The 14,422-nt window shown below is 46.6% G+C and overlaps 1 protein-coding gene across 2 annotated transcripts in view; it reads right to left on the bottom strand.

The window, feature by feature from the left end:
- Positions 1-510: 510 nt before the first annotated feature.
- JUP (junction plakoglobin) overlaps positions 511-14,422 on the bottom strand; it is a 61,944-nt gene continuing 48,032 nt past the window's right edge. For both annotated transcript variants that reach the window (XM_081166277.1, XM_081166278.1), the window contains exons 4-15: positions 13,862-14,100; positions 12,131-12,332; positions 11,662-11,806; positions 10,550-10,653; positions 9,698-10,036; positions 8,095-8,250; positions 7,774-7,893; positions 6,364-6,514; positions 5,109-5,230; positions 3,127-3,166; positions 2,769-2,938; positions 511-1,538 (exon numbers count right to left, since the gene is read on the bottom strand). In XM_081166277.1, coding sequence (XP_081022403.1) covers positions 2,793-2,938; positions 3,127-3,166; positions 5,109-5,230; positions 6,364-6,514; positions 7,774-7,893; positions 8,095-8,250; positions 9,698-10,036; positions 10,550-10,653; positions 11,662-11,806; positions 12,131-12,332; positions 13,862-14,100 — 1,764 coding nt within the window. In that variant the 3' untranslated portion in view covers positions 511-1,538; positions 2,769-2,792. The remainder of the gene's footprint in view (positions 1,539-2,768; positions 2,939-3,126; positions 3,167-5,108; positions 5,231-6,363; positions 6,515-7,773; positions 7,894-8,094; positions 8,251-9,697; positions 10,037-10,549; positions 10,654-11,661; positions 11,807-12,130; positions 12,333-13,861; positions 14,101-14,422) is intronic.

The raw sequence follows: 14,422 nt of genomic DNA on the forward strand, positions 1-14,422 counted from the left end.
TGCTTCTGATTCTGAAAGTTCTACTCTTGCACACCTGATGAGTTAAGCCAATGCACCAAAAAAATTATTTAACCTGCATTTAAAACCAGTTAAAGTCAGAATGTTTAGCGTGCCCCAAACCTCAACGTTGATTTATTTTTGAGAAACTCAAACTATTTACAAGCTCGCACACAAAGCGCACTACTCAGAGAGGCCAATGCTTTTTTTCATTCTCTCGCCAATAAATTTCCCCTGGCCTAATCAAGCAAGTCAATCAGCTTCCCAATATATATATATCTATTACAATCCTAGTTCGTTCTCAAAGTCGCCTCTTCCACTAGGTTGTTGGGCCAACCCTACATTTCCCCAATGAAACAGGGCCTGAGCATTTATAAACTGCATCCGGGCATATTCTTCCATTGTCCTTTCTCCCTTCCTTCCACTCAGCCGCCTTCCCCTCTTCAGAATTCCAGTCTGCCACTCAGAAGCTAATGTTAACACAAAGAAATCAAGCCCATTTGCATTGCAGGGTTGGGTTTAAGTTTTTATTTGTTTTTTAAGCTTTGGTCTATACAAAAAAATCCCTTAGAGAAATAATAATAAAATCTTCTGAAGTACATTTGCAGCTACATCGATCCCTTTTCCAGTGGAAGCCTTAAGCCATCACATTGAGAGAGCTGCTTTTAAAAATGCATTAGAAGGAGGAAGAGGGTTGGGGGTTGGGGAGGGGGGAGGAGGAAGAGAAACACGCCAATCACCAGGAAGGGTGGGGTGAGGGGAGGAGAGAGGAAAAGGAGGACGACTCGGGGTTAAAAATGTGCAAGAGATGGTCAGTAGAAGGACAGCTTTCTTAAAACGGTTAGTTGTTCCTCTTTGCAGGAGGGCTTAAGAGATTCTTCAGCTGGGGCGCCAAAGCCCACAGAGACATTTGTCAAGGGCTAAAAAACAAATGAAGAAGCTGGGAAATGCAAAGCTGTTCGTTTCTTGGCAAACTCTCACACCCATTGGCTGCTCTTTATTTAAAAATAAAACCCAGAAAGTTAAAAAAAAAAGTATAAGAAAGGGGAAATTGTTTTCTTCACTTCCTAGCTGACAACGCATTAGAAGTGCAAACAAGGGAGAAAATATATATATATCTAAAATGGCAAAGAGTTAGTTTTGCACCACAAATGGCTGGGGTGAGGGGAGTTTGTGTGTGTGTGTGCTTGAAAAATACTCGTACAAGGACCCAATGGCAGTTTTGAGAATGCTTCCCAGATTTAGGGAAGGTTTGGTGAAGCGGCAGAGGGGATAAACGGGAGAGGTTGATTAAAGTCGGGGGAAAGGAGCTGACTGCTGATAAAAAGTTATTACAAGATTGTTAGAAGCAGTCCTGGTTAGGGGGGTCTGGGGGGAAGGTCTTTCCCATAGGCCCACAGGAGGGGGAAATGGTTTCGTTTTAGAAAATAAAACCTCCTCGCAGGGAAAGGAAGAGTTTGTCATCTTTCTCAGGCACTTCTGTCTCCCAAGTGCCCCGGAGTTGAGCACTGAGGCTGCCCTCTTCTGTGTTAAGAAAACATCTGTGGAGCAAGAGAAAGGGGGGGGGGGAGAAGGGCATGTCAGATTTGCAAGATACAAAGAACTCAGCAATGCTAGAGAGCACGTCTCTGTTTGTGATATAGGAAGCTGCTTTATATATCAGGGTCAGACTGCTTGGTCCATCCAGCCCAGTAGCCTTGTCTGATGAGCAAAAGGTCTCTTGGTTCCTTGTCAATTGAGTAGCAACCTCCATTTTTGCCAGGAAGACAATTTGGCAGTCGGGCTGTCAAGAACAACCCCTTTTGTTTTTAGGCACTGGCAAATTTCTAGATCTCAGGTGCAAAGATTTCTCTCTCTTTTAGAATAGCCATTCCACCAGTAGGTGTTGAAAATAAGCAACTTTGGAGGCGACATAATGGGAGAACTTTTGGACAAATTCGCAAAGGACTTGTCTACTAATGGGCATTAGCCACAACAGCCAAAAGTGAAACAGCAGTATTTATTTCTCTTCGTACTAGAAGCTAGGGACAAGCCGCAGGAGCCCTACCATGTCTTAGAGGGGCAACTGGATGGAGGCTGCTGGGAGATAAACAGTTGGAGCGGGCGGACATTTGGTCTGACCCAACAAAATATTCTGCTTGTAGCAAACCTGCAAAGCTTTGTTTTGTCTAGGAATTGGTGGGTGGGGAGAGACGACCACACAAAGGCCATGCTTGGATATCATGACAGGAAACAAGCCTGGGCTCCCCTTCCTTTCTTCTCCCCTCCAGCATAGCCAGCAGGATCTCAAAAGCTGTTCCTTCCAATTTCAGTTAATCACAGCTGAGTGTTACATCCGAATCCTAACAACTGGGGCTAACGTTTGACCAAGGTTTGCAGAACAAGCCAAGTTTCATGTGCCACGTTTGGAAGCTGGCTTGTTTCAAACATATGATAGTCAATGTCATTTAGTTTCTTGGTTCAGAAGACACAGCACACTACGGTTAAACAAAAACTTCAAACTTCCTGCTGTGGTTGCACAGGAGAAAAATGGTGTGTGTGAGTGAATTCTCATTTACCATGCCATTTGAACTGGGCTTAAAAATTAATCCTCGTGTCTCCCTTGATTTTAGCTCAGGATTTTCTTCAGGCCTCTCTAGAGAAATCACACCTGCAGGTTATCCATTTTCATTTGGAGCAGGGAAAACACAACAACAGAGAGACATTTTTGAAGGCAAATAAATGGGCGCAGAGAGTGTTTGTACCCCCAGGAACAAGAATACTGTTCTTACCTTGAGCCCTGCCCAAAGAGCACCTTAGGAAAGAACGTGGTCCGGGTAAGCGCCCCGCACGCCATCGCTGTATGCATCCATGGGATAGTCCCCGTCCATGTCCATGTCCATATGCATAGGATCCATGGGGATGTCGGAGGGGTACATGCTGCGGTAACCTCCATCCAGCTCTATTGCAACGGAAAAGGAGAAGGTCCCATGTGCTTAAATGTTATAGGAGAACAGGCAGTGATGGCTGGTTTTTTGATGAAAGTTGGGCAGTGCCTCACCAAGCTTCCTTTGCTCTGAGCCAGCTCCCACCTCCCCACCTCCTGGAAATTGGGACCCAGGGATAGGAAGGCTGGCAGCTCATACTTACCATCTGCGTATGGCTCATGAATGGGTATCATGCTCTGGGCCTGTGGAGAAGAGACAGATGTTCACACAACATGGTAGCAGAAGCCTTGCTGAGACCACAGGTTAACCCAAAGATGCTCTTGGGGTATTCTAAACTCAGGTTGCCCATGGCAACCTCAGGACAACTGCTTTGTGGGCTAATATCTTCTTTAGCTGAGTTTGTGCCACTGAGAGAGCTGCGAACATCTGGGTTGCCCATGCCCAGAAACCAGGGTGGGAGTGGATCCCCCAGATCTGCAAATGCTTGACGAGGGAAAACCCAGTCTGCTGAACTCCTAGCCCATGAGTAAGTGACAACTCCAAAACCAGAGTTGATGGGATACAGCAGAGGTGGGGAACCTGTGGCCCTCCAGAGGTTGTTGGATTCCAACTCCCATCAGCCCTGGCTGGCTGGCCAATGATCAGGCATGATGGGTGTAACATAGAGAGACACAGGCTTTTCTGTCCCGGGGTAGAGGCTTGGAGACTATACTTGCTAAGCAAGTGGTTCACCATTAGCAGGTGTCTCTGACTGTTTTTAATGCACTGTTAGTCCCTTTGGCCACTTTGGCCATTTTCAAATTCTTCGTGCAAGTAAAGCTCTCCCAAATTATTCCGACCACTGTCCTGAACTCGGCCAAACAGGTTTAGATTGTTCGCCGGTCAGAAAAAACACACACGTTAACTTTAGTGGGTAACAAAACACGGAAACAAGAGCTTCAGGGAAAGGATGATGACAACAGGTCACTGGAAGCCACCAAACAATGGGTTGGGCAAACATCCAACTGGGTTACTTTAAGGAAGTTGAGTACATTCAAGGTCACATGGGATGCTGACCAGGGTATTTTATGTCTTACCGCTGGCCCATGTGAAGTGAGGGCCGATTCACATGTCATGCAGGCAGCTATGGCTGCATGGCCTAGCATTTTAGTTTCTAATCAAGAGCAGGTGCCAAACTGATTGGAGCAGTGAAGCAGTTTGGTGGAGGGAAAGGAGAGGAGGGCAAGCCTTTTACTCTCATGCTGTTTTCCTGATGGAAATTGCTCCCACAGGCGCCATTTGTCCTGGAGGAGAGCACTCAACACCCCTCCCTACCGAAACCACTGCTGGACTTCATTTATAAATAAATAAATAAATCGCTAGATCGAAAGGTAGTTTCCTGGGAAATGTGTTCTTTGGTCCCAAGAGTGATGCAGGAACAAATATAGGTTTTCCTAGAACACAGCTGGAACAACACTGCTATGGTGGGTGTCACCTCATGAGGTGATGAGTGTCTTGGGCAAAATGCTGAAGTTAAATTTTGAACCCTTGTCCAAGGATGTTAACACCACTGAACATGAAGAGGTGGGGCATCTCTCTCTCTCTCTCTAATAACATTGGTTGAAGCAGGGTCTCTGCAACAGGCAAAGGGTTTGTCTTAATGACCCAGTAACCCCTTCCAGTTCTCTTATGACCAATTACCATATATTTCCGTGTATAAGACAAGGTTTTTCCCCCTAAAAAATAATGTCAAAAATTTGGGGGCGTGTATACACGGTGTCTTATACTCGTATAGCAAAATACACAATTTTTTCTTAAATCGGAGTCCCCCAAAATAGGGGGTGTCTTATACATGGAGGCGTCTTATAGACGGAAAAATACGGTATGTTAGGACCAAATTGCACAAGTATGAAGTGAGATTCAGGTGCCTGAGATTCCAAAATATCTTCAAGTTTTGAATGCTGTGGGGTAGTTTATTTATTCCTAAAGTCCCAATATTGAATGTTATAACACTACCGTCAACTTTAAGTACTCTGTGCACCTTGATTTTCCAGAAGTCATTCATCAAATGTCCAAAATAAGAATATACATTTTGCAAGCAAACTGAAGGTGAGTAAGAAGACTGGGGGAAGGTGGGGGCAAGGTCTGCTCTGGCTCCAAGTTGTCACGCTAGCCCTTCCCTGCTAAAACATTATAGACACTCACTGCTTCCCAAGCGGCAGGATCGTGTTTGAAGAGTGAATTGGTAAGTTCTACAGAGACGCGTTTCCGATAGTCCGGGTTCTTGTCTTCTGAGATGCGGAACAGCACAGCTGCTGCGTATGTAGCTGGAGGGAGAGAGGGGGTGAAATCAAGAGGCCCTTTAGCAAATCTCCCATTTTGTTAACACCTAAGTTGGCAATGGCTGTGTTTTACCACCTTGATGGATTTTATTCCTTTTCTCGACTTCCTTTTCCTTTGCCTCATCTATCCTTGCTAGAAAAGCCCAGTGAATCCGAGAACTGCCTTCAATGTCTGCTACATCACATCAGTAGCTCACAGGCATTTTGCAACCAATATCCTTTCTTCACCTGACTTTTCAGCCAGCTGACTGTCATAAAATACACACCCTCATACTCTGTACTATTGACTGTCAAATTTCTATTGCTCAGTTCATGAGATCACCCAGCTAAATCCTTGCATAACTCCTGGATCCTTTATCGCATTAAAAAGATCACTGGTCACCAACAAGTCTCTTCCAATTTTTATCTCCAACGACAATAGTGAATAAAATAGGACTGGACCAGACCATGGAACAACTTTCATCGGTTGTTTTTCTCCAAGTTGGACATGTTCCCAGAGAAAAAACGTTGGCTGCATTCAGGCTTCACACTAAGCCATAGTTTAGTGCAATGTGAACAATAACTATAGCTTGTTTGTAAGAAGCCAACTTGAAATCATTGCTTCAGTTAATACTAACCACAATACCAAGTTTGGACAAAAGGAAGCAGTTATGCAAAAGCTGAAGTGTAAGCTTCCAAACCTTTTCCTCCCAGCAACTCAGAAGGAGGATGAGAGAAAGGGGAGCATGCAATCTAAGGCTTGCTGGAATTTGTTTGGCCCTGTCTGTGTTGTGCTAAACTATGGACGAGCTTGAGATCCAACACAGTCCTTTTAATGGATTCCATTTCACTGGAAAAGTCAAATGCTGCATTTTCCTTTCTCAGAGAGGAAACAGTTGCCTGCTTGGAATCACTTAACTCTGAGTAAGCCCATGCTGCCTTTTATGTACAAACCCCAAACCATTTGCCACTCTCACACATTTAATCACTCTTGTAATGTTTGTTCTAACGCATTTTCAACACTAGGTAATTAAGCTAATTGAACTGTTGAATGGAGGAAGCTGGAGCATGCAACAGCAAAGGGAACCACACAGAACTCTGTATCTTAGAGGGAGAAATGCGCGCACACAGCCCATTACCTGTGCCTTCATTCCGGGAGTGGAGGAGCTCCATCAGCGGTGCTGAGGCCCCCTCTGCGTCAATGGCGTCAGCTGCTTCCTTATCTTGCGCCAGTTCACACAGAACACCAGCTGCCACACGCTGGATGTTTTCCACTGGAGAGTACAGGAGCTGCGGTCAGGGGGGAAGCGAACAAAGGCAGGAAGTGTAAGCAAGAGAATGTTTTCTATTTCATTCCGTTTTGCTCCCTGCCCTTCCTCAACGTTCCTTGTGTATCGTGTCCCTGCTAGCAAAGGACTACGAAACCCTACAATGCCTAGGTGCGGTGGGTGCATGGCAAACATTCAATTGTTGTTATTATTAAATGGCAAGCACACACACACACACACACACAAACCTGATTCAAGCCAAACTACACAAGCAAGATAGGGAGATGAGCAAGGCCTTGAGAATAGAGGTGATGCTGGGTACCAACGGTACCTAACTCCTACTAAATTAACAAAAATATATAGAACAGCTACAAATATCGGCTGGAAATGCAGAGAAAGAAGGCGCATCCTACCATATGTGGTGGACGTGCAAGATAACGAAAGCATATTAGGAAATGATTTATAATGAGTTGAAAAGAAGTTTAAAATAACTTTTGTAAAAAAAGAAGCAGCTTTTTTATTAGGAATGTTAGGTCCAGAAATACCAAAGGAGCAGAAAAGACTGTTTATGTACGCAACGACGGCTGCGAGGCTACTTCTGGCCCAGAGATGGAAGGAAGACAAAGTCCCTACTAGAGAAGAATGGTTAACAAAGATGACAGACCATGCCAAAATGGCAAAAATGACTGGGAAGATCAGAAACCAAGAAGACAACAAATTCAATGAAGAATGGAATGGGGAAAATTTATAAGCTATTTAGAAGAACACTATAAACGATTAAAAACATTGGCAGGATTTTAACAACACTTGTAATGTATCGAGAACTATGGTAACAATTGAGTTTTAAGGAAATACAGAGAACATTATACGATGCAGTTGAAAAAAGAATAACTATGGAACCCGTGAAGGGAACTCTAGGGATTCAGAGAATCCTATTTGTATATGACCATGATTTATATATGAATGCAAATGTTAAAAGTGAAACCGAATAAAAAATATTTTTTTAAAAAGAGAATACGGGTGGTGCTTTCAAAGGAGCTTATGATTACATCACCCAAGTATCCTGCCTTTCTTTTGAGGAAGTTAGAATGGAAATGGAAGTTAGAATGCAGGAAACACTAGGCTGAGATGGGGGGGGGGGCACTTTGGACAAGAGCCACCAAAAAAGCTTCATGGGGATTTGCTTCTCTCGGCTCCAAGTCTAGTTTACCCGACTCAAGGGTGCCAAGTCCCACCCACACATCCCTATGGCATTCCTCCCCTCCTCTTGGATGCGCCCACCTGCACAAAGAGCGGGATGGTGTTCAGGCGGAAGATCTCCATTCGGTTCATGGGGTCGCGAGCCAAGATGTGCAATGCCCCCGTACAGCCTTCCACGATCTCCTCCATCTTTACCCCATCCTGAAGGAGAAAGAAATCTGTTAGGGGCTGGATATGCAGAGCAGCCTGCTCCTTGGCTTGCACCCCACGTTATTGCTACACTGAAGGTAACTATTGCTCCAGAGGTGCAAAATGAAACGAAAACAGGGACCAGCTGTATTAAGGGGGCTTTCAGTCAGCTAGGTTCCCATGCCCAAGCCAGCACCCTCCCTGGCCTCTCACCGTGTAGGGCTGCTGTGTGCCGGCGGCTGCGTGGCGCTGGGCGTCTTGGTGAGCCTTCACCAGCAGCTGAACCAGGCGCGGGATGACGGCGGCTTCCTGCAAGGGGGCGTGGTTGGCTGGGCACAAAGCCAGGTTGCGGATGAGGCCGATGGTAGCCTATGAGCATGGAGAAGAAGGAAAGAGGCACACCTTGAGGACGCTGGCCAAGGGCAAAACCAGGTAGTTCTGCAAGGTGCTGGTGTTCGCCATCCCTACCCCACCCTCGGCATTTGAAGTCAGAAAACAGAGCAGAACAATGCAGTCCCTGCGCCTTTGCTCCAATTAATACCAAACACAAGAGCACCGCTGGATTAGGCTAGCCAACAGAGCAGTTCCTCTCTCTCATACCCACCAACCCCCTTCCCTCAACCTTCTTCCAGGAGGAAGACTCTCTTCTCCCATCTGCACCTAGAGACCCCATGCCTGCTATAAGATCATATAAGGGAAAAGCACCACGTCCTTCAGCACTTGTGTCATCTAAGCAATCTGCACAACCAGCATGAAAGGTTGGCTGGTGTTATTCATCACCCCCATATTACAGAGGAGGCTGCTCTGTCGAAGGCTGCCCAATTATCTTGCAGCTGAGCTGCAATTTGGAAGCAAAGCCTTCCTAGCGAACAGGTAAATGCACTTAGCCACTGTGTTATACCAACTGGCCATACAGATCTTGGACATCTAAGCAGATTGCTCCCATCGTTCCTACATCCACAGCATCATTCCCCAGCACACAAATTCAAATTCCACAGTGCGGCAAAGAGCCCCCTGTAGCTTAGCTGAAAGTAGTATTAGGCGGGATGTACCACCTTAATGGAGACCATGTGATTTTGAATTATAAACCCAATACATGGAATCTAACAAAGGGACAATATGAATTGACTCTCTGCACCCTTACTGCGGCAAAAAGTCGGGTATTGATGAACTGGAAAAATAAAAATGCAGCTCCCTTCCACAATTAGATTGAAGATAGGTACAAACTCACTACACATGAACATGTTGGGTAGAAACGTAAACTTGCCATGGACAAAACCAACAATATAAATACCGTAATAGGTTATGGTCTGGTTAACTACAATAACCATTTCTTGTAATGTATGCAAATCCCCCACCCCCACTCTGTTTTGTTTTCTACATGGGTGCTGCTTCTTTTTCTTCTTCTTTTGCGTCTTATCTTCCTCTGTGCACTTGTGATTACGTACTTTTTAAACTTTCAATAAAGAAAAAATGATATTTAAAAAATGTTGGAGACCCACGTGATCAAATGCTCCCTGGTGTTGATGAAACCTCTTGGCACAGCCAAGAGAGAAGCGCAAAGGAGAAAGCTAAACTACTACAATCCCTAATACTGTAGCTTTCCGTGATGATCAGGGAGTTTCTGACATGGAGAAAGATTTAACCATGACCGCCCATTCTGACGTGGCAGAGCCTCCTAGGACTGTGCTAGATTGTTTTCCTGAACATGTGAAAAGCCACTGCTTTAGCAATCTGAGCCTGATACGCTTGAAGTAAGGCACACTATGTACGTATATGCATAACTGCTCAGCCAATGGCCTCCCTCCACTCATACCTTGATCAACGGCCACTGATTGGGCTGATTAAGCAGCTTGACGATGGCGGGGATGCCATAGTTCAGCCGCACGGAATTCTGGGCCATCTCAGCCTCTGGGTGCCGGCTGGTGAGGTGCCTCAGAGCACAGACAGCTGGCTCGGTGATATCCTCTTTGTCTCCCGCCCGGAGGATGGTGTGTATCAGGGCTTCCACTCCGTTCGACTGGGTGACCAGGGTCTTGTTCTTGCTGTTGTTGCAGGTCAGGTTGGAGAGGGTGCCGGTGGCACAGGTCAGCACATTGATGTCGTCCGAACTCAGCTGGTTCACCAGGATCTTCAGGACACCATCAAGACCCTCCTGTGGGTGGGATAGAAAAAGGTCGTGAGACGACACCACGGGGCCAGACAATTTTGTTAAAGGGAAGAAAGGAGTGTGGGGAGAAGTATTCCAACATGTTTCTCTCTCAAACTCCCCTTTCTCGAACAGGAGTGTCATGAAATTTTGCTACAACCTCTCCAGATCAGAAGCTAGCTAGACCCTAAGGCCAGGGTCGTCTGCTGGAATCCCCTAAGCCAAATATGGCCGCCAAGGAATGTCACCTGGCCCCCTAGTTGCTAACGCAAGAGCAAAAAAGAGGAGTGAAGGATCATCAAGGCTTTTCCGCAGCCCTTTGGGGATGGAGCCTAGCCCTATTCCCCACTCCTCCACTCCCTTCTCCAAGTGATCCTCCAAAAGAAGCAGATTGCTGGTCATGACTCTGCAACTATTAGGTACAATTACTGGGTGGGGCTTACGGGTGGTTCAAATTAAAGGTGCCTGTGGAAAATATACTGCTGCAGAATGCAAGAGGCCCTGCCCAGTCTTGCTCACCTGCTTTGTGGCCACATCTGAGAGGTTCCTCAGAGTCCACAGGCAGTTCTGCACAAGCCTTGGGCTGGAGCTGGTCAGGTGCTTTCCCAGAGCTTGCATGCCTCCTGTTGGGATGTGTTGGGGGGCGGGGAAAGGAAGAAGAAGAAAAGAGATAAAAAATTGTAATTTATTTATTTTTACTTTGATTATTTGGACAAGCAGGAGTGTGTGTCCAAACAGTGTTAAACCACCACTAAATAACTAGCATTTAAACCCTGTCTTTCCTGCTGGAAAGGAAGCTGGATGTAGCTCACAGAACAGCTGCAGCAATGCTATCATGCACGGCACAAACTGCCAAGACAGGCTGCGAGAGGGAGTCCGACAGCTCTAATTAATGTTTTGCAGGTTGATATATATAATGAAGCAACACTAAGAGCATTTCCTTGACACAAATCTTTGTTGTGTGTTCAAGACTATGCTCAAGAGAAGTCTGATCACTGCTTTTTTCAATTATACAGGTAAGGAAACCAAGACTAGCGAAGTGACTCGCCAAATGCTGCATTATGTTAAAATCCTTACAATAGCCAGGCACCGTACACAAGTAAGAAGTCAGGTCCTGCCCACAGGGGCTTAGGATTTAAGAATGTCAAAGGCAAAGATCTTGTTCGTTCTAAGTCTAACTCTTTCAGCACTAGACCGTGGTGTGATGTTCTTTGCTTACTAGTAGAATGACTGTGCACAGGTTTTACTGTAACAGAAAGGCTAGCTATTTGCCCAGTCTATAGCAATGATGAAGCAATGATGGTATTGCCCTGATCAGTGCCTGGAAAACCCCACTTGCAAGACCCATGGTTGTTCTGAGCTTTAAAAGAAACAGTATCCTCTAATCAATTTGTACATGCTGAACTAGTTCCTGGGAAGGTACTGAAAGCTGAGCATTCCTGTATCGCTTTGCACGTTCTCAAATGCAAAGTGCAAATTTAGGGAACATATTTTGCACAGTTAATGAAGAGAACCAATTGCCACAGTGCACTCTTGAGGCACCAGCTGCTGAAGACAGCAAAGTATGATGCCAGATGAAGCACCCCTTTTCCAGACTCCTAACAAAGCGTTCCACCACTGTAGCCACTCACCGGCTTCCACGATGGCTGGCTTGTTGCTGGGGCAGACGGAAAGGACCTTGAGGACACGGCTGGTGGTCCACAGCAGTTTCTCATATGAGTAGCTGCGCATAATCTGAACAAGGGCTTGGGGGCCTCCGTTGGCCAGGATGATGAGCTGCAGAAGCAAGCACACAGAGTGATGATCTCCTGCTTCTCTGGGCATGCACAGAGAATGGCACCTGTCCATTCAATCGTTTCCCCAGAACTTAGGGCATGTTTTCTCCATTTCATCCTTCCCCTCAAGCCCATGAAATGTAGCCTTTTCCTTGCTGTTTGTAGACAAGAGCTGACGCAACCCAAACTCAAACATGAGTGGGGAAGACTTGCTTATGTTCTGAGCACCAATTCAGGCCCTATGTTACTGGATCCCAGGGTCTCCTCTGCCCTGCACTCCATGTAAGAGAAGCATCCTAGTTTAGTGGCACGGCTCCCCCTTTACCTTGCTTTCCTGGTTCCCATAGGCAAGCAGCTGCAGGCAGTCGGTGGTGATGGCAAGAAATTTTGGGTTGTTCTTGGTCAGCAAGGGAACCATCTTCTGAAGGCCATCTGCCAGGCGCACGGCCATCTTGGCACCTTCCTGGTACAGCAGCAGGTTGTGAAGGGTGGTGATGGCATAAAACAGGACTGACTCCACGGGAGAGCTGTGCGTCAAGGGGTGGGAAACATTGGAAGACAAAAAATTCTATTATTTGAATTCCCAGCCAAAGGGGGTCAAGACAGGCAACGATTCATACAAGAACTGAAGGAAAAAGAGCGGGACTCACTGCACATACTTAAAATAAAGCCCACTGGCTTAGCAGTCATAACACTCTGCCACCAAGCTATGCAGCTGCCAGCCACTTAAGTTATGTCCCCACTCCCTGGCTTCTCCTCTCCTTTCTTGGGGTGCTCAGTTGAGAGCAACACCAAGACAATGGGACCATTTTGCTGCCAACTCAGTTCTGGGGCTGCCACAGAGGATGCGGCTCTGTGCTCTGGCGGTCCCACCGTGGCACACAGAGAGGCTATTAAAGAAGGTGCCAAGGTACGAAGAGGGTGCAGTGGTTGCAGGACTTCTAAACTGGAAAAGCAGTAGTGGAAACCGAGCAAGGCTCAGCTATGGCACGCCGAGGCTTGTGCTTCAAAAAACAAAGGCAACGCCTCCATGTTAAGGCAACTGCTCATCAGCTCCATTTTATGCCAGCTGGGTGTGGACGTTCACCTGGCAAGCTGCCACGGCAGCTCAGGTGCCTAGCAAGGCTTGCATAGCAAAGGAATAGCAGGACGTGCATAAGAGAAGAGAGAGCGGCTGGCAGCATACTGCTCAGGTGTGCCTGGGAATTTGGGGGTGGCTGAAGTTAGTATGCTTTAGTTCTATTTGCGCAACTCAAGAGACAGTTAACCGGCCACTGGGACATGGTCAGCTATTTGTAAAGCTAAGAGGTAGAGAAGGATCAAGTAAATATGGCCCTGCCCTGTAATATCAGGTGTGGGTGGGTTGCTTGTAATTACTTGCTGGTAATATAGAGGATTATGTACATGCACAATGGGACATGACAGGTTTCAGGGCTGAGCCCTGGCACACACCAAAGATTGAAGGTATTGCTATGGTCGATGCTCCATCAGTGCAAGGATTTCTCCTCCCCACTCCCACACCTTTTTAAATATGTTCTGGACTTTCTCCCGACCTACCAGAGCAGATCTGGGAGTGGTGCAGGGGGAAAAGAAATCCTGTTGGGCTAGCACATGAACTTAGCTGAATACCACCCTAAACGTCTGCAATCACAACCCACCAAAAACCTGAGCTGAATACCTAGTGCAAATGCAGCCCAGAGAAGCGTCCTATACATTGTTTGGATTTCCAAGCTTTGCTCTTGGAAAAAGCTCTTCCAAAAATGGGGGAAGTGAGGGTCAAGCTCTGCTGAGTGTTGGAAATTCAGAAAGTCCTGTAGGGTTGGGGAAGGGCTGTAGTTCACAGCAGAGCATCTGATTTGTATGCAGAAGCTCCCAGGTTGGGTCCTTAGCATCTAGAAGTACGACTGGGACAGAACCCTGGATAAAGCCCAGAGAGCTGCTGCCAGCCAAGTGTAGACAATAGATGGAGTAACGGTCTGACTCTGCATAGGGCAGTGTCCTACGTTCCTATGATTTTAAAGGCATCCATGGGATGCGCCAAGGGCTGCAAATTCACCTGAGCATGCGCACAAGAGCTGGGATGCCCCCGGACTTAAAGATGGACAGCAGGCCCTCGCGGTGGTGGGACAGGTTGTGGAGGATGCTGGTGGTGCAGCGGGCTGTGTCTAGGTCACTCGTGCTGTGCATGGTTCGGACCACGGCAGCGACTATCTGAGGGGACTGCATCAGAGCACGGCGCGAGGCCTCCTTCTTGGACAGCTGGTTCACAATCATGGCTGCTTTGCTGACCACGACCTGGAAGGAATGGAGGCAACGAATTTAAGAGGAATGAAGGTAAGAGGTGAGCTGAAAGGATGAAACAGGGAGCTGCAGTGAGTTCTGCCGAACACCCAGTTCTATTGTGCTGCAATCAATCTTTATTGCAGTCAAAGACCAGACAAGATAGACTACATCAACACCAAGGGGCGGACGCGACAGACAAAATTAAAAATTCCCTATATACTTATTTACATTAAAAATGACACTCCTCTCTTTATGCTGCATATTACACATCGCTGGTGATGATGACAGCCCTAAAAGTTCCAGCGTTCAACACTAAGCGTGGCTGAATTCTGCA

Source organism: Podarcis bocagei, assembly GCF_964188305.1.
Source record: "Podarcis bocagei genome assembly, chromosome: 13".
NCBI classification, from domain to species: Eukaryota; Metazoa; Chordata; class Lepidosauria; order Squamata; family Lacertidae; genus Podarcis; species Podarcis bocagei.